Source organism: Coptis chinensis, chromosome 2 (genome assembly GCF_015680905.1).
Source record: "Coptis chinensis isolate HL-2020 chromosome 2, ASM1568090v1, whole genome shotgun sequence".
NCBI classification, from domain to species: Eukaryota; Viridiplantae; Streptophyta; class Magnoliopsida; order Ranunculales; family Ranunculaceae; genus Coptis; species Coptis chinensis.
The window spans coordinates 55,641,490-55,662,531 of record NC_141457.1 but is presented as its reverse complement, the minus strand read 5'-3'; the positions used below and the strand labels follow the sequence as shown (position 1 = coordinate 55,662,531).

The 21,042-nt window shown below is 36.8% G+C and overlaps 2 protein-coding genes and 1 long non-coding RNA gene across 5 annotated transcripts; 2 read left to right on the top strand and 1 right to left on the bottom strand.

The window, feature by feature from the left end:
• Window positions 1-1,728: 1,728 nt before the first annotated feature.
• Window positions 1,729-4,283, bottom strand: LOC147516700 (uncharacterized). The gene is made up of 3 exons (XR_015213722.1): window positions 4,120-4,283; window positions 3,579-3,653; window positions 1,729-2,177 (listed from the first exon to the last, which is right to left on the bottom strand). It is a non-coding gene; the product is annotated as an uncharacterized LOC147516700 (long non-coding RNA).
• A 5,198-nt stretch (window positions 4,284-9,481) lies between these two features.
• LOC147516699 (protein NRT1/ PTR FAMILY 4.5-like) lies at window positions 9,482-12,420 on the top strand. Of its 2 annotated transcripts, none has more exons than XM_086589182.1 (6): window positions 9,482-9,611; window positions 10,088-10,190; window positions 10,327-10,544; window positions 10,658-11,080; window positions 11,189-11,313; window positions 11,415-12,420. In XM_086589182.1, exons 1-6 carry the CDS (start codon window positions 9,609-9,611, stop codon window positions 12,328-12,330), a joined length of 1,788 nt encoding a protein of 595 aa, XP_086445308.1. In that variant the 5' UTR covers window positions 9,482-9,608; the 3' UTR covers window positions 12,331-12,420. The 2 variants fall into 2 exon arrangements, with proteins under 2 accessions (XP_086445308.1, XP_086445307.1); XM_086589181.1 differs by having other exon boundaries at window positions 9,524-9,662.
• A 5,916-nt stretch (window positions 12,421-18,336) lies between these two features.
• Window positions 18,337-19,581, top strand: LOC147516698 (gamma-tubulin complex component 2-like). Of its 2 annotated transcripts, none has more exons than XM_086594615.1 (5): window positions 18,337-18,509; window positions 18,685-18,777; window positions 18,854-18,912; window positions 18,997-19,042; window positions 19,125-19,581. In XM_086594615.1, the coding sequence occupies exons 2-5, from the start codon at window positions 18,700-18,702 to the stop codon at window positions 19,221-19,223; spliced, it is 282 nt and encodes a 93-aa protein (XP_086450741.1). In that variant the 5' UTR covers window positions 18,337-18,509; window positions 18,685-18,699; the 3' UTR covers window positions 19,224-19,581. The 2 variants fall into 2 exon arrangements, with proteins under 2 accessions (XP_086450741.1, XP_086450740.1); XM_086594614.1 differs by having other exon boundaries at window positions 18,339-18,509; window positions 18,651-18,777; window positions 19,125-19,577.
• Window positions 19,582-21,042: the final 1,461 nt, after the last annotated feature.

The window sequence follows — 21,042 nt, the reverse complement described above, 5'->3', positions numbered from 1 at the left end:
TACTATGGGCAAAGCCATTTCCTTGAAAACACAGCCTAGAGCTGTTCCATTACATTGGAATATTGGATATGAGCCAACTGTTGTTGATGGGCTAGTACAAATATTTCATCAACTTTCATATCCAACTATACTGCTTAACAAAAGCATAATACCCTTGTTTAAGTATTTATTATTAATCTGTAGTTACTTTACACCTAACTCGCTAGCTAGTCTTTCTTATTTCTTTTCGGAACCATAATTGGTGGCAATGCACTTATATAAATTGATAAAATGAATTGGAAATTACATTTAAAGTATTCAACAACACCACATTACATCACAAATGCTACAATGCATGAATAAATGGCCAACTGGAAATCCTGGAAGCTAAAAATAGTAGCACTTCTAAATCTTGTGCACATAATTATATTGTTAAATAAGTTGCTTAAAGCTTCTATGTAATCTGCATCACCACAAACCAAAACAATATAAGAGAATATATACTGCAAGTGCAAAGAATAGTAGATTATAGAAAATCACATGTAGGATATAGACTCAAATGGCTGTGTAGTTCTCCATTGAAGTAAAATTACTATTTTACCCTCATGTGCAAACTTTTTTCCCAACAAAGGAGCGTATGCCTCCATTTAATTACAATAAGATACATTTCAAAATATTAGTAGCTATTCGTTTAAATTAGGAAAGAGAAAAATGGGATACATAATACGTATGTATAAAGCCCAATGGCAATATCCTACTAAAAAAAATAGTGCACAGAGGCAATTTTGTAATTTTCAGTATAGGGCACTTTTGTAATTTACATTGGGATAGAAAAGTATAAGGACTTTTTTGTAATTTAGATAAAATATAGAGACTAATCTTTAATTTGGACAAAATGTAGAGACTGTTATATAGTTGTCGTAAAGTATAGGACTGTCCAGTAATTACCATAAAGAATAGGGAATGTATAGTAGTTTATAGAAAGCTAATTAGGGACTTAAATCATAAAAAAATGAAAAAAAAGTAAAAAAATCATAAAATGACAAAAATGCCCCTGGGGCGAACGTAGAATTTACTGTTCATCGACCCCCAGATTTTTCTATAATATATAGTAATAATATGGTACTTGTTACAATTAATTAGTTTTAGAGAGAATTAATCCTACGCTAACAAAATAGAAGAACAATGAGAGAGGGAGAGAGAAATCTTATTGATGTGAGTTAATTGTGAATGAATGTAGGTGCCAACTAGTAAATTTGGTAAAATCTCTGGGTGATGATACCAGAGGTTTGGGGTTCGAACCCCCGCCCCACACCAATGAGTTATTGATCTCGTTTAAAAACAGGCTTACCAAAAAGTTAGTTGTGAATAAGAGGAGGTTATATTTATATATATATAACTTAGTAACCTTCATTCTCTTCAAGATACAAATGTTACGTGAATAGAAACATATGAGGAAGTGTTTCATATGGACTCAATGGTGGGCATCCACATGAGGCCCACATATTTCATAACAATACTTGCCAAATTTCAGCTAATTATGAGTTATTTCTTTATTGATTATCCCATAATGCCATAACCAATTATTGAGTAAAATTTTTTCAGTATAGAGTGAGCAATTTGACAATATTCAACAATACCCAAACTAGACGTTGAGAGTTGAGACTCCTAGACGTTTGTAGAATATGATTGTGTGGCTTTTCATACAACCTTTATTTAAAATCAACATAATTGTGGACCAAACTGTCACGCCCCGAGACCCAACACACATCCCGAGGACATGGAATGAATCTCGAGGCCGACACCTATCCCGATTTCTACCGAAATTTCGGCAGAGTTTCCTTTGTTTGATCGACATTCGTAAACCCTAAAACCTGTCATAAACCTGTCATAACCTGTCATGAACCTGGAAATCCTAAACTACAACCTTCCAACAAACATATATATGTAACCCAACCTTCTAAACAACATTATATACATCCACCCACTGTTTAAGTCTAACTGCTACTCAAATACATCAAATAAATACATCAAAAGGAGCGGAGCTCTCTATATATACAACCAAAATGGCTAAACTATCTCTATACCACCCAAAATAGGAACTTGACTCCGTCCTCGTCAAGCATAAGGGAATCCTCCCAAATCCCCATAACCCTCATCGCTAGGGTTAGGAAAAGCCTCCTCCGCAACTGGCTCGTCTGAAATGTTAAGTAGGATGAGCAACAACGATGCCCAGTAGAAACACACATAACCAATAAATAGTTTACTTATAGAAAACATTTAAAACATGCAGGGTTTATATAATAGTATTCAAATATTGTGACTATGTATATATACATCACTAACTAGCAGAAATCATCTCGACATGCTTCATTGATATACAAAATAGAGTTTTTTACAAGCATCATACAACTATTGTGGCACGCATCCTATTAGAATGGTGAGGTAATGACGGTACTTTCGGCCCATCCACGAGGGCAATCTCGGTTCAAGATTTTCAAAGGTGTGAACCATGCACCGTTGTTTTCCGATTTTACCGGGGGAGGAGTCGAAATGCCGTTGTTGTGTTCGTTCACACACACAAAATCCCCAAAGCTTTTAGGGCTCGGGGGGGCCACAGTGACCACGACCCCATACGGGCTGTCACCTAACTTACGGTGGTCAACCGTTCGACGACCGCAGATACTTTCGGGATCCCGACACATCCGAGTGGACTAAACTCTCACTCGCTCGCCTAAACCTCATCGAGGTAACATGTAACCCCACACAAGCTAATCACCATACAACGTGACACGCATGAAAGCATGGTTATCTAGAAAAGTAGAAAAGGAATTCCCGGACTACATCCGGTGATGCATCCCTTTAAAGGTGGCCCACCACCTCGAAGGTGTACACCACAGTTGGAATCCTAGAAATTAACCGTCTCCTGAAATGCACAACAGTTCCTTCTTTATAGAAATTCACGGTTCCTTTTCTAAATCCCCTCGTGATAAACATAGTAATATATATATATATATATATATATATATATATATATATATATATATATACTGATTATTACCGATTGTTTTCAAATACTCTAGTTACATATCTAGTTTTTCTTTTAAAACTGTTGATTATATAGGTGTGAGTTCTTGGATTTCCCGAAATCGAGTAGAACAACCTATGACTCCCAAACGGGCCAGTCATAGTAAATAACAACCGATGATTCCCAAATGGCGAATCATCGTAAATAACACAACCATCCCGGGAACAATCCAGAACCTCCCACCTAGTTACAAACAACCGGAAATCCTTCCCTCAGCATTACAAAATCCATCTCTCTCCTCCCATCGAGACAAGAGAGACGCTTGAACTTTTCCCCAAAACCAGTTTTTCACTTTTAACAAAGAAAACAATCCCTCGCTACCCCGATTTTACAAGAAACCCATTTCACGCGAAAGCTATCTATATATATAGTTTATAGCGAGGAAATACAATACAAAACATGAATATCATATATACATGCATGGTTGATACACAACTATCTATTTCCTAGTTAAACAATTCAAATCATGCATGAAAATAAGCAGGCTATATACTGGTATGTAGGTTCCTACCTTAGCAAGCTCCGTTCTCCTCAAGCCCACTTAACCGAATCAAGCCCACTTAATCAAATTCACTCGAGATCACTCCTATAACATCAGATGTATACGCCGGTCGTTAGAGTTTATCAAACTAACGAGAAAATTCTTATCTACGAACGTCGAAAAGAATCTCGACGCTAAGGATTTGGTTTTGTAGATAGCATCAAAACCCAATTCTTTCTCAACGTTAAAATTTTGTTTTCGGTTAAATTTCCATCTAACTACCGTTAATCAGAGCTCTGAGGCCATTTCATCAAGCATTACTCGACAGGGCTTTAGTCATTTTCTGACCAACGTAGGACCGCACGTCAACGCCAATCATATCTATCAATCTTACTAACTATTACGATTTTTTTCCCAACTCCAACTACAACAAATTCCACTCTTCAATTCACATTTAATCCAATAATACTAAGTGGGTGTCTTTCTCACTCACTCGATACTCGCCATGATCTTAAACAAGTGTGAACTAGCATCAATGCTCTAAAATACATTGAATATTTAAAATTCTTACCGAATCAGCAACCAAAATCGCTCCTAGCTTGCTGCTCCACCGATATCGCTCAACTCACTCCTCTCCAAACCAGCTACTGCCGACATTCAACAACCAATTCCAATTATTATTATCATTTTTCTTTCCAATACCACTAATGAACTCGAAATCGAGTTTACACTATCGATTTGTAGGCGAAATTCACTAACCTTTCGCGAAAACCCGACGCAACTCCAAGAATTTTCGGCTCCACCACTGTTTCACTCCACTCCAGCTCTTCCAACTGCTACTACCGACCTTCAACACCCCCAATACAATCAGTTACAGCATCACACCCTCAAGAAATCGAATTGAAGTTAACTATTAATTGAAACGAATTCAACTTACCTTTCGCGGAACTACGCTGAAATTCAACTCAATTTTCGAAGCTGCACACTTGGTTTTATAGTTTCTAAGGATTGGGTGTTCTAATTCTTGGTTTGAATCGATTAGAGAGGAACTAACCCAACTGCCGCCGCGATTTGGCTTCGGTATGCTCGAATTCCCGAGAGATTTCGAATTCTCTCACTTCAGTTTAGTGTTTCTAGGTTGTAGGGTGAAGAATTGAGGGTTGAATCGGTTGAATTTGGGAGGAGGAAGTTTTCTCTCTCCTAGGTTTTCAGTATTGCGAATTGGGGAAGAAGAGGTGCGATTTTTTTTTTTTTTTTTTTTTTTTTTTTTATTTCGCGATTTCGTTTTTTCTCTAGTTGGGCCGATATATTTAGGCCCAAGCCCAATATATTACAATTAGGCTTAAGGTCCTCACACTCCTAACCGCCAACTCGTTTGACGTCGCGTCGTAATTATTTTTCCGGCTCATCCCGCTAAATTTAATCTTCTTTATTCTATCTCACCGCATGCTATAGTGATGACCCAATCATACGTGTAAGTTTGTTAACTTCGTGCCGCGCCTTACGCAAAAACGCTTAACCGCCATTTTTGGTCAAATTTTCGTATAAGATTTGCTTATCTAACGGGGCTTAGGAGTCGGAGTTAATTTTCAGCAAGTTACGTACGTTTGAAATATAAACCCGACGACCAATTTACATAAATGACCTTAGATTTATTATGAAATTTACAAAAATACCCTTAATAATAATTCAGGACTTTACACAAACAAAAGCAACATTATAAGATAATATTATAATCTCACTTTTATGTGAATCATTGCTTTCAGTTTCCCAATAAAATAATATTTCAAAATGTATCTTATCGTAATTAAATGAAGGTGTACGCTCATGTGTTGGGAAAAAAGGTTTGCACATGAAGGTAAAATAGTAATTTCACTTCGATTGTAAATTTTACAAAAAAAAAAAAAAAAAAAAAAAGTGGTGTGGTAAAGCAGAACACTTATTCACAAAGCAACAAAAACGAATGTCAACATCAACAACACAGGGCCCCACCGTTACATGTGGGACTTACTAATTTTTAAAATAATTTAACAAATGGTGAAAGTACTATTCTATCCTTGCAAAAAACAAAAAAAATAATAAAATATTAAAAAAGTGTGAAATGACCAAATTGCCCCTGGAGCATACACCAATTTACTGTTCATTAGACCCCACATTCACTATAGCCACATTCTAGCCACATTATAAAAGAATCCAAACAAAATCATGGACTTAAAAGTTGAATTAAGAGTTGAATTTTTGTAGATATTATCTCCCCACCATGGAGAATATGCTCACAAAAATTCAGCTCATTCAAAAAAGTCTAACCTTATAATATGCTCACAAAAGTTATAGACCGTTAGATGGAAAGTTTAAAAATGAACACTAATTTTTAGATAGTTAGATATATCCAAATATTATAATTTTTTTTGAGAATGATCTTCATGATGAAGGGGCCGGGTCACGTGGTTAATAAAGTGGCACGTGTGAGTTTTCTAAGATTTAACCGGAATTGGCTGAAGTTGCACTACCCTTGAAATGTTTGAACAATTTGATGATTCAAGTTGGTGCAATTTAGGTTCTACCCGCCATTGAAGATGATCTTAGTCTGTTTGCTAGGATTTGATGAAACTATGGTATAATTCAAGAGGCGCGGTATTGGCACCCCCATAAATGGGACTAACACCCCTCTGACAAAAAGTAAAACAATAATGGTTATTCCTTATATGTCCTTTTACACCCCACATGCCCATAGTTCTACGGCTTCGGATTGCCGCGAGATCTCATATCCCACGGCAGGCAGTTACCGCGAGATTGCACAATCCACGTCATCGGGTTGCCACAAGATCCTATATCCCATGGCAGGCAGTTGCCACGACATTTTTTTTTTTGTGTTTTTTGATTTTTTTTCACTTCAAATTTTGCGTATTAAACACACACGACATATGAATACATCATTTTCTTCTTTAAAGTTTCTTTATATATTCCAAAAACAATACCAAAACCATAACAAAAAAAATGTACAATCGAGCCATAATTTTGCTATCTCGCGGCAAATATTTTCATATGCTATAAGAAAATTTTGTGATCAAATTAATGAACAAAAGTTTTGATAATTAACACAAACAAAGACTCCATTTTAGTAAACACAATCATTTCGTGGCAACTATTTTTTTTTTTTTTTTATGGTGGCTATTAAAAAAAAAATTAAAAGAAAAAAAGACCCACGGCAACCACCTTCCGTGGAATATAGGATCTCGCGGCAACCTGATGCCGTAGATTGTGCGTTCTCTCGGTAAGTGTTTGCCGTCAGTGTTTTTTATGTGATTAATGGAGGGATGCTAGTACCTTTGAATTGGTCAAAGGGGTGCTAGTCCCATTTATAGGGATGTTAATACCGGGGTCCTAATTCAAACAGAAAATTTACTTACAATTTCACTGTACAAACTGTGTATTAACTTAAATGTGCCGCGGACTTGAAATACCCTTTTGGTTTTTTTTTCCACAACATGACCACATTTACAAGGCAGACTGCCCAAAATTAGTTAGGACAGACTTCATTGAACAAAATAACAACTATTTTATTCTTTCATCACCAATCACCAAGTATTGTTACGTACGTACTAACCAAAGATTTGAAATATATGTGTGCTTTATGAGGTGATTTATCAGTAATAATTTGAGTACATGTTAATCTCTATCACACGATAGTGGTGCTTGTGAAAAACACAGAATAATCTCACATTTTAGTAATATTACTATTCTGGGCACGCTCGATGAGCGTGAATTTTATTCTGGCATGCGTGATGCGCCTATTGTTTTTCACACTTATTTTATGCTATTTATCCGAAACCGAAATCAATCGGGTTAATAAAAAACTCCGATTCCAAAATTCAAATTTGAATTGATCATTAAAAAATCGATCATTATTTTATGCTACCTATCCCACTAAATATGTTAAATTTGTCGAGATAAAAAAAAATCTGAAAATTTGTCTGGAATTTTTGATGAAATTGTCGAAATTTTAGATGGAATTGTCGAAATTTTAGATGGTATAGGCTGTGGCATGGGTTGTAATAATAGTGTGAAAATTTGTTCGGAATTTTCGATGAAATTGTCGAAATTTCAGATGGACTGTGGCATGGGTTGTAATAATAGTGTTTGGCGAAAAATGAAAAAACTACGTATGAAGAAAAAAAAAAAAAAAAAAATGCAGTCAGAACACGCAAAGGATTTTCTACTTGCTATTCCGATGGAGGGACTTGGACAGCGTATGTCGCCGGTGGAGTATTGTTCTATTCTCCGGTATCGTCTCATGATTCCTTTGTACTCTGATGGTGGTCTATGCCCTGTTTGCAAAAAGAATAGACTAGATGCTTTCGGGGACCATGCAGTACATCGTCGACATTTTTCAGGTTTCAAATATCGACATGACCATGTCGAGATATTTTTATGTGATGCATTTTGGAGGGTCGGGTACATGTGAAGAAGGAGGCTCCCGTGAATTTTTCTCACCGATCCGAATGAGGGAAGATCTACACTTCGCCCGCGATGTATTGGTCTACAAATGGTCCGAGGGGAGACATGCATGTGTTGATGTAATCCCGAGCCTCTCCGCTGGTAGGGCTTGGGAATGGAGTCTTTGAGGTGGGTGAAGCAACTAAGAGAAATGGCGAAGATGGAAGATGGAGAAGCATGAAGAAGTATGAAGAAGACGGCTAACTAAAAGATTGTTTCATTCCGTTTAGTTTCGACACTTTTGGTTTTCTGGAACAATAGTCCGTTGAGCTTCTCAAGAGACTTGAGAAAAGTGATGGACGAAACGTTATGATTATTTGGGTTCTAACGAGTTTGTTTTTAGAAGAATAGGATTTGCTATTCAGAAAAGACTTGCGGCACAGCTTGTTGCACGCTTGTCCTAATTATTTGTAAAATTCCTTATCAGTTTCAATAAAATTTCCACTTAAAAAATAAAATAAAATAAATAAAATAAAAAATAAAATAAAATTGTAGGTGGGGGTGCGCTATTTAAAGTAGTTAGATGATTGTATTTGTGTTGTCATATGTTTTTGAGTGATTTTTTGCTCCCAGCGATATTGCTCCAAGGCCTCCAAGGGGACTCTATAGCCAACCACCTGTCCATCATAACTAGAAACCCAACAGAGCGATAAACTCAACTTTATTTCCAACTTCCTAATTTGTCCCTTACCTTATATCAAAATAAAAATAGAATTTTTCTTCATCTTCTCCACCTGAGTACGTGATTCCGCCATTGAAGTTAGTTTGGCTCTACCTTGTATTCATCAAGTTCTGCTCATTCACAACTAAAGTCAAACCTTGATTCAGTTTGGTAATTGTGATATTGATATCATATATATTTTTTACTAAATTAAAATTTGTAGTGTTTACTCAAAACAGTGAACAATGCTGTTTCCTCTGGAAAAAAATGAGGAGGTGAGAAGCCCATAGCCGCACTTTTTCTCTTTTTCATTTTTCATTTTATACTTTTATAGGGATAAAATAGGAAATCAAGATTTTCGATGGTTTTTGGCTATCTGGCATTCTTATTTTACTGACAGGTGGTTGGCTCTAGAGTCCGCTTGGAGGCCTTGGAGCAATATCGCTGGGAGCAAAAAATCACTCTATGTTTTTTATTAGTGTTAGACATATTGTTTATATTTAGTCTCATTCCATAACATTGTTGTTAGCATTTTTGTTTTGTTCAATCGTGTGAGTGTGATTGATGTTTAGGAGAGACTGCTTTATCATTGGTACAAGGCCGGTCGATCAGTCGTTTTGTGCTCGTATGATATGGAAATCTGCATGGCCCAAGTCCGAAGGGTGTCTGATTTTGTATTACTTCACTAACAAATATGCGTATTCGCATCTATTGCAGTAACATTAACGTATCAGATATTTCGTCTTTGATTTTTGGTACAACTATATATATAAATATAGTGATTATACAAGTAATTATATTACACATACAACATATACAAGTAACTCCTTCCATCTTTTCATTTCTTCCTCGAATCCTCAATCAGTCTCTTACTTCACCACCAGTTTGCGCGCTATTTGCTCATGGTAAAGTCAGAACTCGCGAGGAACATATCCCAACTATTTATGTTGTGTTCAGTACGTGTTCTTCATGTTTATAGCAAAAAAACATATATATGGTGTAAACCAACTTATATATATTGTTAATTTGGTGGAAAATGAACCACCTGTGACAGTATTTGCCCGAGTTTGCATTCTCGCAATTCTCAAACACATATGACCGGAGTAACCCCGGAACAGAATTGCATACCATGCCAATGCCACGCACTTCCATGTAAAATGTCATGTATTAAATTTCAGGCACACCTATACATTGGAATGGGAGTTTCTACCCACTACCAAGCATATATATCTTTAGTTGCAGAAAGGCATCGATTGAATCTGGTTTTTACTTGCCATAGTGTCATGGACTGGCTTTGGATGTATAGTTTAATTTATTTCCTCTGCTAGCTAGCTTTATTGCTTTAACATTTTGAGTTTTCTGAAATTGGTTTTTACCATAGGGAGAAAAGGTTGAGGGCGCTGCTACAGATGAAGTGGCATCGTCTGATCATCCAATGAAGAATTCAAAACAGGGAGGACATAAGCCAACCATATTCATCTTTTGTGAGTACATGTCCAACATCACATCCCCCAAGAGTAGAAATTTTTAATGCATATATATGTTTCAAAATCAGTAGTATTACCGTATATAGTTACGGCCGGGGTTGTAAATTAAATGTTTCATTTGTTCCATTCTCAGTGATGATGGGGCTTGAAAACATAGGTTTCGTTGCAAACATGGCTAGTTTGGTCTTGTATTTCCTCTTTGCCATGCAGTTCGACCTGTCGGGCTCTGCAACTACCACAACAAACTACTTGGGTGCTGCTTTCATGCTCACACTAGTTGGAGGGTTCATCTCAGATACATATATGACCCGGCTTAATACATGTCTTGTTTTCGGAGTAATTGAATTGTTGGTATATTTTCAAGCACCTTTAGCTAGTAATTGCTGACTAGCATTCAAAGTGATTAATTAAGACTGAATTAGATTTTAAGGAAATTACTCATAAACTTCGCATTGGATTTTCAGGGATATCTACTGATGATTATTCAATCTCATTATAAAAAACTACAACCTAAGCCATGCAAAGATTCAGCATGTGTCAAAGGTCTTGAAGCTCTTATGCTTTACGCATCAATTTTCTTGTTAGCACTGGGAGCAGGTGGTATAAGAGGTTCTATTCCAGCTTTAGGCGCAGACCAGTATGACCAGAAAACTCCGAAGGGACGCATGTACGTGGCCAGATTCTTCAATTGGTTTTTGCTGAGTATAACTATTGGAGCAACAATAGGAGTTACAATTATAGTGTGGGTCAGCACGAATAAAGGCTGGGATAAAGGTTTCATCATCTCTATGCTTTGTGCCTTCGTTGGACTTATTATTATTGCTTCAGGAAAGCCATTCTTCCGCGTTCGAGTTCCAGGAGACAGCGCCTTATTAAGGGTTTTCCAGGTTTCATTTCTATTTACTCCTCTGAACCCCAAACACAAAATAGAATATAATTAGGGAAAATAATACATGTGTCTCCAGCTGAACTTTGTAAATTTTTATGGTTTACAGGTGTTAGCGGTCATGGTTAAGAACAGAAACGAACAGCTACCAGAAAACTCAAATGCACTGTATGAGCCTTATGATCAGGAATCTGTATTGAGCAAAGAAGAAATCCCGCATACGGACCAGTTCAGGTTAGGTGGCATTTTACGGTCACTAAAGTTTTACAAAAATACTTAATTTGCACAGAAGAGTTTTTCTTAAAATAATTGATCAATTTAATCTTCTTGCCCAGATTACTAGACAAAGCTGCTATTCTTCCTAATGGTGTGAAGCCAGGAAAATGGAAAGTATGCCCAGTAACCCAAGTGGAAGAAGTAAAGATCCTAACAAGAATGATGCCAATCCTTCTAAGTACCATCCTCATGAACACATGCTTAGCACAATTGCAAACTCTCTCTGTACAACAAGGAATTCTTATGAATACTAAAATTGGATCATTTGAAGTTCCAGCAGCCTCAATTCCGGTCATTCCACTTGCTTTCATGTCAATTCTTATTCCCATCTATGAGTTTGGCTTTGTTCCCATCATTAGAAAGCTTACTGGTCATCCAAGTGGCATCACTCACCTCCAAAGAGTGGGGGTTGGGCTCGTTCTTTCGGCGATGTCAATGGGTATAGCAGGAATCATTGAAGTGAAAAGGAAGAATGAACTACTCAACCATGGAAACCGTATTAGCCTTTTCTGGCTCTCCTTCCACTATGCGATCTTTGGAATAGCAGACATGTTCACTCTTGTCGGGCTGATGGAGTTTTTCTATAGTGAGGCTCCTGCCGGCATGAGATCCCTTTCAACTTCTTTCGCCTGGCTCTCACTGTCGGTTGGCTACTTCTTGAGCTCGGTTTTAGTCGAGGTCACTAACTTGATAACTAGTAAGATAACTACAAGTAAAAGAGGATGGCTTGAAGGTCGTGACATGAACAAGAGCCATGTAAACCTCTTCTATTGGTTCTTAGCGATCCTTAGTGTGCTTAACTTCGCTAATTATCTGTATTGGGCTAAATGGTATACTTTCAAGAAAGAAGCTCCAGCCGTCAATCATGAAAACACTCTCAAAGCAAGCTCTGATGAAAAAAAAGAAATAGCTGGTAATGAAACAGCTGCAACAGGAAACAGCAGTGATGACCCAAGGGATGAAGAACAAGAGTAGAAATTTAAAGATAAGCTCAACATCTGTAACACATATTAATAATGATTGTTTCTATTAATTTATTTTTGGTAATCAATTAGCTTTATTACATTATCAGAGTTAGAACTACGCACTAGCTAATTTCATTTAAGCCATGCCAGGGAGAGAGAGGATACATGATATGGGTTGGAAGATTTTTGTAAAGAATGACAAAGGAGGAAATGCTCTCTGTTTTTCATTAAAACAAATGCCTGGGTGAAGATATGGATACATGCTAAAGATATTTAGCATCTTCTAAGTCAGGAAACATATATATTCCTAAGTGAGTAGGAAACTAGATCCCTTATTTAATAATGCTTGATTAGATAGATTGATTAGCTTGTACGCACCACTCTAGTATTTATAGAGAACCACCTTTAATGAAAAACACACAACATTTCTTCTTTTGTTATTCTTTACATGGTATTAGAGCCTTTGGTTTCTAGAGGTCTCAGATTCAACTCCTGCTACGTGAAGATGTCTAATCCTTCTACTTATGTATTTCCAGCGTGTCTCGAGAGTGTTGATTGACATAATTGAGTGTTTCCTCCTCTAATATATTAATAGAATTGATCATTCGCATAAGTTCGAGTTTATGGAGAAATTGACAATTTAATATGGTATTAGAGCCATTGGTTTCTAAGAGGTCTTGGATTCAACTCCTACCAGGTGAAGATGTCTAGTCCTTCAACTTGTAGATTTTAAGCATGTCCCGTTGAGGAGGAGTGTTGACATATATGAGCCTCTAATATATTAATAATTTTGACCATTCACATAAATTCGAGCTTATGGAGAAATTGACAATTTAACATGATATCAGACCTTCTGGTTTTTGAGAGGTACGGTCTCGGGATTCAACTCCTTTAATCGGGAATCAATAATGATGCTTCATGCTAGTTTCAAGTCTCAACCGGTCGTTTCTCATATGTGGTCATAAGTTATACTCATATTAACTCATGATAAATTATATGCATTCAGTATTTAAATTAATGTCAATGTGGTTTTTATCTTTCTTGATGCGTGCAGCAAAAGGAAGAGCAACAACTGACGGCAGAAGCAAGCAGTTGTTCTACAAACGGCAAGGAGAGTGGAAGTCTATAATATGCATGAACAAGCAATCTTCTCTTACTCAAGCAAGTAGGAGAAGAGTTGGAAGATAAAATCCTCTTTGTATGTCAAAATGGATTTTTATTTTTGGTTAAGTTAACTGTTCGTTTGTGTACATATTTTGTTAATGTCTAATTATTATTACTTTGTAAGAGTTGGAGGACAGCGAGGCTTTGCGTATGAAGATGTTGTGTTTCTATTTAGACTAACTAATTGCCACGTGTCTACATCACGTGTGCGGTCAGTTGGTTTGGGCTGGGCAATACAAAAATACAACTTTCATCAGTGTCAATTTTGTAATTATTTGTAAAATTGGGGGGCAGTGTGATAAATCAAAAGAGAATCGTCTGAATTTTACTGTACAAATGGACAGTTTTACTCCTCCCTCACATATGTTATTACAAACTTCAGTTCTAACATAACCGTAATAATCGAAACCGGATAAAGCCATAAGAGTATAATCGGAAACAACTACTGTTCACCAAATAATTCTCTTTAAAGTAGTTAGATGTCCCAATAAATTGGTGATCCACCTATATATGCCCTCTGTTATGAAAACTTTACTTGACAGATTTTCAAAAAAAATTAAGATAAAGCAGACAAAACCATTTGATCCAGCAAAATAAAAGAAAGTTAAGGGAAAGGGAAACCAACAAATGTCTTCTATCAGTTTTAGAGTTCTTTGAAATGCCAAATATCCATATTTTATGAAGGGCAATAAACTGCAAAGAGTATGAGGCGGTGGCTTTGGCCCCGAATCAAAACAAAAATCAAGGGCCACATTAATATATGCAGAAAACAGAAACCTTTCCATTAATTATTAGTTCCCATGTTTATAGGAAAAAACACCTACAAAAAAGAAACGAAAAAAAAAACACCCGATCTCCTTCAATCCGAGTACCCAACTTATTAAACTCGTTTTGTTAGTTGTTATACCGCTCGTTACAATTAAAACAAACAGAAAGAGTGTTCTTATTATTATTAGAAAGAAAAATACAAAAAACCAAAATTTTTATCTAATAAAAAAAATACAAAACCAAACTTTTATCTTAAAAAAAAATAAAGAAAATCTCCTCTATTAAAGAACAAAGTCACTCACTCTCTTAGATTATATTATCTTTTGTTTCATTGTTAATTGTTAAGTTTGAGAAGGCGTATTCTCTGTTCGATCAAGCATTTTTTTCTTTTCAAATTCAAGAATATCAAATAATTATGTTAAGTTTTGTAGTCAATATGCATTGTGGTTTGATCCATAAGTGCCGGGAGATATGATCTATGCTCTGGCAGACAAAAGTTGAATAATTTAAGTAAAAGAAAAAATTGCTAACATTAATGCATGTAAGGCCGCATTCTACTGCATCGCTTTAGGCTACCAAAATGTCACGACCGACACTGAATATATCTCCATGATTACAAGTAAGTTCTAACCAATTAATAATGATTGATATTGTTCGTCTAAATTATGGAAACATATTACATTATAGTTGATATTAGTCTCTATGGAATGTACTACACCAGCTCATAACGTACATTACATTTGAGAACATAGCGCCGAGTAGGTTAGTTAGAGGAAATATATAGGTACAGCCATAGGGATGTCCAAACGAGTACCCGACTTGGGTTGAATCCGAATTTTTGGGTTTTGAACGGGTATCGGGTTATCCGAATCCAGACCGGTTTTTAGTGGGTTGGGTCTTTTGTTGAGAAGTGTGACCAAACCCTACCCTAACCCTATATTTCGAGTGTCTATCGGGCTCGGGTTCAGGTTTTGGGTAGGATAAAGCCCGGTATAAATGAAAAAAAAAAGACAATAAGAAACTTTATTTGAAATATATATATACATTTTATTCTTTCTTCGGCTATCCACTAATCCTTCAAACAAAATAAAACTTCTAATGAACTTGGAAGTAATTATCACATATATCCGGACATAATTATTTGATATGATTTAAAAATAGATGGACTCGGAATGAAGTATAGACACATGATTACGTGCAATTACTGAAAAAATTAGAAATCCCGACATAATTTTTTTTCAGAATCCAATATATTAAATAACTCATCATTGTAAACATGAATGCGATCATAATCCAAATATTTATCTAACTCATTCTTTTATATGAGATTAGTAGTATGCAATTGAAACCGGATTTGGAGTTTGATTTCAGTTCGGGTTCTATTTTGGGTTTTTTAGCCCTTTTAATGGGTTTAGGGCTAAATTATCGAGTCGGGCTGGGTTTAGAGAGTATGACCAAACCCTACCCTATGTATTTCAGTTTGGGTTTTGTCAGGTTCGGATAGGGTTCGGTGCGGGTATTTTGTTCGGGTTTTGGGCGGGTTTCGGGAAAGATGGACATCCCTAGGTACAGGAAGTTAGTACTACTTCGAGGTCAATAGGAAGCAAGAGGAATTGAATATAGTGATTGAGGACAGTGTGGAAGACACGTACAATAGAGCAACATGATGCAAATTCTCTACAAGTTGCTGGAGCCATGAGCGCCAACGGTGATAATGAGGAATTTTCTGATGCCTTTAACGATGGTTCAGAACACAACTTCTCAGATGGACAGGAACAAATAGAACATCACACAGCCCAAGGTTCAGCAACGCACACCTTAGACTCTATACAGCCTCTGGCACATGAAATGAGAGTAATGTCACCTTCTTCTTGCACAAGTTCAACATCTCTGAAGACACAGGGAAAATTACAGCATGAGACAGCGGAAGTGTTGCAAGTCATGAAGTTAAAGGAAGCTCAATTGTCCCCTTTGAAGCCACCTGACAAAGAGCAATGGGGAGACATACATGATGAAGAGGATACTGGGCACTCAGTTAGAAAGTCGGTCCCCGTCCTAAGCTTGTATCAATCAAAGACCCCACCAACTCCCAAGAAGACTGGGAGGAGGAAGGCCACAAGGGAAACCACCTTTTCAGCACACAATAAACCCTCTTTTCTTTATAAATGAGGTGCATTTTCTGGAATTCAAGAGGCATCTCCAATGCCAAAACACAAAACAGACTCCTTAAACTTTTTAAAGAATGGGATCCCGACATTTTAGGAATTGCAGACCTAAAATCCAGCCAAATCTCATTCCTTCTAGTTTTATATAGTCCTTGGGGTTGAGCAGTTCTATCCTAACAAACCAATATAACCAAATCACTCCCAACATTTGGTTGCTTTGGAAGGAATCCATGCCCACTCCAACCCTCATTTCATTTTCCAGCTAGTAGCTAACAGTCGACTGTAATGGTTCGATCATAATAATGGTTCATGCCAGCTCGTTATACATTCGACGGAGACCCTTATGGCATGAACTATCCAACATGAATCCTAACAATCTCCCATGGCTTGTAATGGGAGATTTCAATACATATCTCAGTGGCACAGAAAAAAAGGGAGGACTTCAGCCCACCAATGCATCTATGGCAGATTTTAGAGATGCAGTAAGTCATAATCACTTAATAGAAGCGTCAAGCACTGGATTCCACTTTACTTGGATGAACAAGAAGAAAGGTAATAGAAGGATAAGAGGTAAAATAGACAGAATTTTCATGAACTCTAATTGGATTGCTCTTTTTCCTGGATGGTAATATAAAGTGCTTAGTAGATTCTGTTCCGATCACTCCCCTCTGGTTTGTTGGATTGATTATATTCCTAAGCCCAAGAATGCACCTTTTCGTTTCTTTAACATGTGGACTTAACACCTTGAATTTCTTGAGGTGGTTGAGGAGCTGAGAACTGGAAGGCACCTATAGCAGGACACTCTCTCTTCATTCTAGCACAAAAGCTCAAGAGGCTGAAGAGAAAACTTAAGCACTGGAATAAGAATGTATTTGGCATGCTCAGTACCAATATCGCCAAAGAGACTGCAACTCTGGAAGCCCTGCAACAACAATTTGAACAAGATGAAAATGAGATGCTGGCCTTAGAGATTGCAGAACAGGAGTTACAGGTGGAATCTTTGCTTGAGCAGGAGGCAGTGTATTAGAAACAAAGATCAAGAACTCGATGGGATAAAGAGGTTGATAGAAGTACAAAATACTACCACAACCTTGTTAACATAAGAAAATCAAGAGCTATGATCAAGGAACTGCAAGATTATCAAGGTATCACTACTACAGAATGACACATATACCACGGTCAATAAGAACGTTTATACCACGGTTCTTCCAAAAACCGTGGGAAATACTTATATACCACGGCGGAAATTTTTTTGGTCATTGGTTTACTAGTATATGCCACAGTTACATGAAAACCGTGGGATAAGGTGGGCCATATACCACGGTTAGTTTTTTTTTCAGCATGAGAGTACTCCACATCCCCACTACCTTAAACATAAACAGTGGTATATAAATTTTCCACTTTCTACCGTGGTTTATGACTTTATGCCAAATAGTCAAATATGCGGAAAAAAAAAATACACAGTACGAAACTCATTCAAATTGGATTCCCGCTATTCTCTCGGTCTCTCCCCACAACTTCTATAGTTCTACGACTCTTACACTATAAGAAAATGGACTTTTGCCCACGGATGCCCGGTATCTTTTGCCACGGTTATGAATCCTTGCTGATTCACCCACGATTATTGACCGTAGGTAATACACTACACCATAACAGTTTTTTTGTGACAGGGGCTTTTTCTGTTTTGTGACGCCAAATAGACATCAAAAAATTTGTGACGCCATAATAGCGTCACTATTTGGGTTTTGCCGTCACAGTAAATCAAATAATTTATTTATTTATTTTTAGAAATATTTAGAAAACATAGTGACGGCAAGGAGGAGTGAGATAATAACACACGTGATGGGCATGTGCAACAAGATGAGGCGTAAACTCGGAATTGTTTGCAAAGAATTGGATTTCTTCTCGACCTCAACTCAAGAACACAACAAAGAGAAACCCTACCCTCTTAACTCTGCCTGATCTTTTCTCCATGTTTTTTTTATCGATCTATTCGAACTCCACCTCATTTTCGTTCATCTTCCCCAAATTTCGATGAAATTGAACTAAAGGAAGCAGTTTGTTCATCTCAATTTCTTCATCTTAGACAAAGGTACCATCTTTCCGTTCTGCCGACCTGTAGTGGTTAAGAGCTTTCCCTCACTTTCTCTCTTTCAGTGAATGTTGAGTGTACGCTGCAGCATTTAATTTAGCGTAATTACCATTTATTTATGTTTTTTTAACACGGTGGCAGTACTGAGTTTTATATCGAATTTACTGCTGTTCAGCATCTTTATTTGCACATGGAAAATTCTGCTTCGTGCCCTTCAACTCCTCGATGGAACATAGAACGACCATTTCTCACTGGTCGTTTTCACCAGGTTTGAATTTTATCTTGCATAAAGAAAATAATAATAATAATAAAATCATCTGGATGCTCACAAGAATTTGTTTCAGGAAATAAAACCTTCTTCTCAACACACACACTATAAAGGCTATTCGAGCGAGACATTCAGGTATACAGTTTAACTCATTTTATCATCTCATAATATTATGTAAAAAAAATTTATGTACTTATACATTTCCATTTATTATAACAGTCCTGGTTCGGAAAGTCCCATTGGATGTTACAATGCTTCTGTTCAAGTAAGTTGTTAATCCTCATTTTCATAATGTCGATTGTACTACGATTTTGGACATTCAGAATGAAATTTTACTTGCTGTGTAGGAGCTCTTAATGATCGATGATCTCCTTCCTGCATTGGTTGGAATCGAGGGGAGATACACTTCAATCAAAAGAGTTAGTGGGATTGAAGTAAGTTGTTAAGATTGAGTTGGATTGAAATTGAGAAGTGGGTTTTAGTTTGTGAATAGTTAAAGGGTGTTGTTGAAGGGTGGTTTAGTTTAATTTTTGAATAGTTAAAGGGTGTTGTTGTGATTGAGTTTTGATTTTGGAGGAAAAGGGGAAATGAAAGAGAAACCTTGTGTGCGTTATGATGAGCAATGACTGGAGGGTCATTGGGTCAGCGTGCTTCGAGTTATGGATCATTGCAACATTTGCCGAATAATAGTGTTGTTTTGCCAATCTATACTACACCTGTTGTTGCGTGTAAACCGCCAAAGATGCTTTTATCTAATGCAAGAGAGAAGGAAAAAATTCTTCCATGGATCGGTAAATTTGCTGGCCAAAGGAGGGTTGGAATGCTTCTCCTGGTTGTCGTTTCTGTTGTAGTTCTCATGTCGCTTTTGTCCGCAGTTAGTAAAAGTGCATCTTTTTGTCTCTCATTATCTTCTTAAGTTGCTCTTTGTCTGCTCTTTAAGGTATGACTTAAGGCAATGTGTATAAGCTAGCTTTCATGCTACTGATCATCTTAAAATTTTCTCTTCTAGTGAATCATAATTAACTCTTTTCATTTATAAGCTAGCTTTCATGTGATCAGTCGTCTTGGAATTTTCTTCTTTAGCGAATCATAATTAACTAGTTACTTATTACTTGTTTATGTCAAGGTGTCTAAGGTTATCATGGATCCACGGATCACTGGATAAGTCATCAGTACCCATAGCTCTACACTACTCTAAGCCAGATAGCATGATTACTGTCAAATTTTGAAAATGATTGAAATGTGACCACCATTTCACGAGCATTACTTTAGTTATCTTATATGGCAATGTGACCCACAAACCTGTTAACTGCATAACATCATAACATCTAGACTTTCTATCTAGAACTTTTTTTCCCTTGGGAATAAGAAAGATTGATTTTTTGTTGAGTTGTTACCATCATCAGAATGTATAGCCACAAATGGTTGGTCCTAATGTAACATACATATGTACATTGCTCCCTATTTCCATTATCTTAAGCTATTGATTAGGTAATGCACGTCTGAGATGCAAATTTTCTAATTTTTAACAAGCCAATTATTATAGTAATTAGTTTTGGATATTTGCTGTTGCTAGTATCCTTGTATTTGTTTTTAGAAACGATTTGGCTTTTTTTTTTGGCGTGTTCCAGATGAAGATGCTCCAGAAGGCCATGTCTCACATCATAATATCGTTTCTACATGTCCAAAATAATACAATGTGTCAAGATCCCATCGAAATATCCCGTACATCCCCTTAATAGTGGAGATAAAGATAGTAAGAGTGCTAGTGATTCTTCATTGTCAAATAATATGCCAATATGTGGTGAACAGAAAATCGAACCGCATCTCTTCCGTAGTTGGAAACAATTTTCCTCCCGAGCATCCATGTGAAAACTTTGCCTCCCTCCACCTCCCTCCGATAGGAAGCGAATTGGTCCACTACGTAAGTTATTTGTTAAATTGTTATGTCCAGAAGCACTCAATTTGATGCATATTACTACTATTACTAATTTTCTGTTTGATTTTTTCTTCAGCATGTCCAGTATGTTACATTCCTGTTGCGCAAGCCATAGCTCGTATGCCTGGTATCCCATCGCCATCTCCCGTACTTAGGAATTTAACTTATGTACATGATGAAAACCCAGTTAGAACGAAACCATTTGGAGGTTTTGATTTTGGTGGATATCCTTCTCTAAAGCAGAGAAATAATTCTTTTGATGTAAAAGAGTCAATGAATGTTCACTACGGATATGTTTAGGTTGACATTTGGTTTTGTATGGTGAT

Bases quoted from the DNA above. Each gene is read 5' to 3' on its own strand.
- LOC147516699 (XM_086589181.1), top strand. From the start codon at position 9,609: ATGGTAAAGTCAGAACTCGCGAGGAACATATCCCAACTATTTATGTTG. The intron at 10,191-10,326 runs GTGAGTACATGT...TTCCATTCTCAG, and splicing joins GCCAACCATATTCATCTTTT to TGATGATGGGGCTTGAAAAC. The intron at 11,081-11,188 runs GTTTCATTTCTA...TATGGTTTACAG, and splicing joins CCTTATTAAGGGTTTTCCAG to GTGTTAGCGGTCATGGTTAA.
- LOC147516698 (XM_086594615.1), top strand. From the start codon at position 18,700: ATGGAAAATTCTGCTTCGTGCCCTTCAACTCCTCGATGGAACATAGAA. The intron at 18,778-18,853 runs GTTTGAATTTTA...AATTTGTTTCAG, and splicing joins TCACTGGTCGTTTTCACCAG to GAAATAAAACCTTCTTCTCA. The intron at 19,043-19,124 runs GTAAGTTGTTAA...CTTGCTGTGTAG, and splicing joins GTTACAATGCTTCTGTTCAA to GAGCTCTTAATGATCGATGA.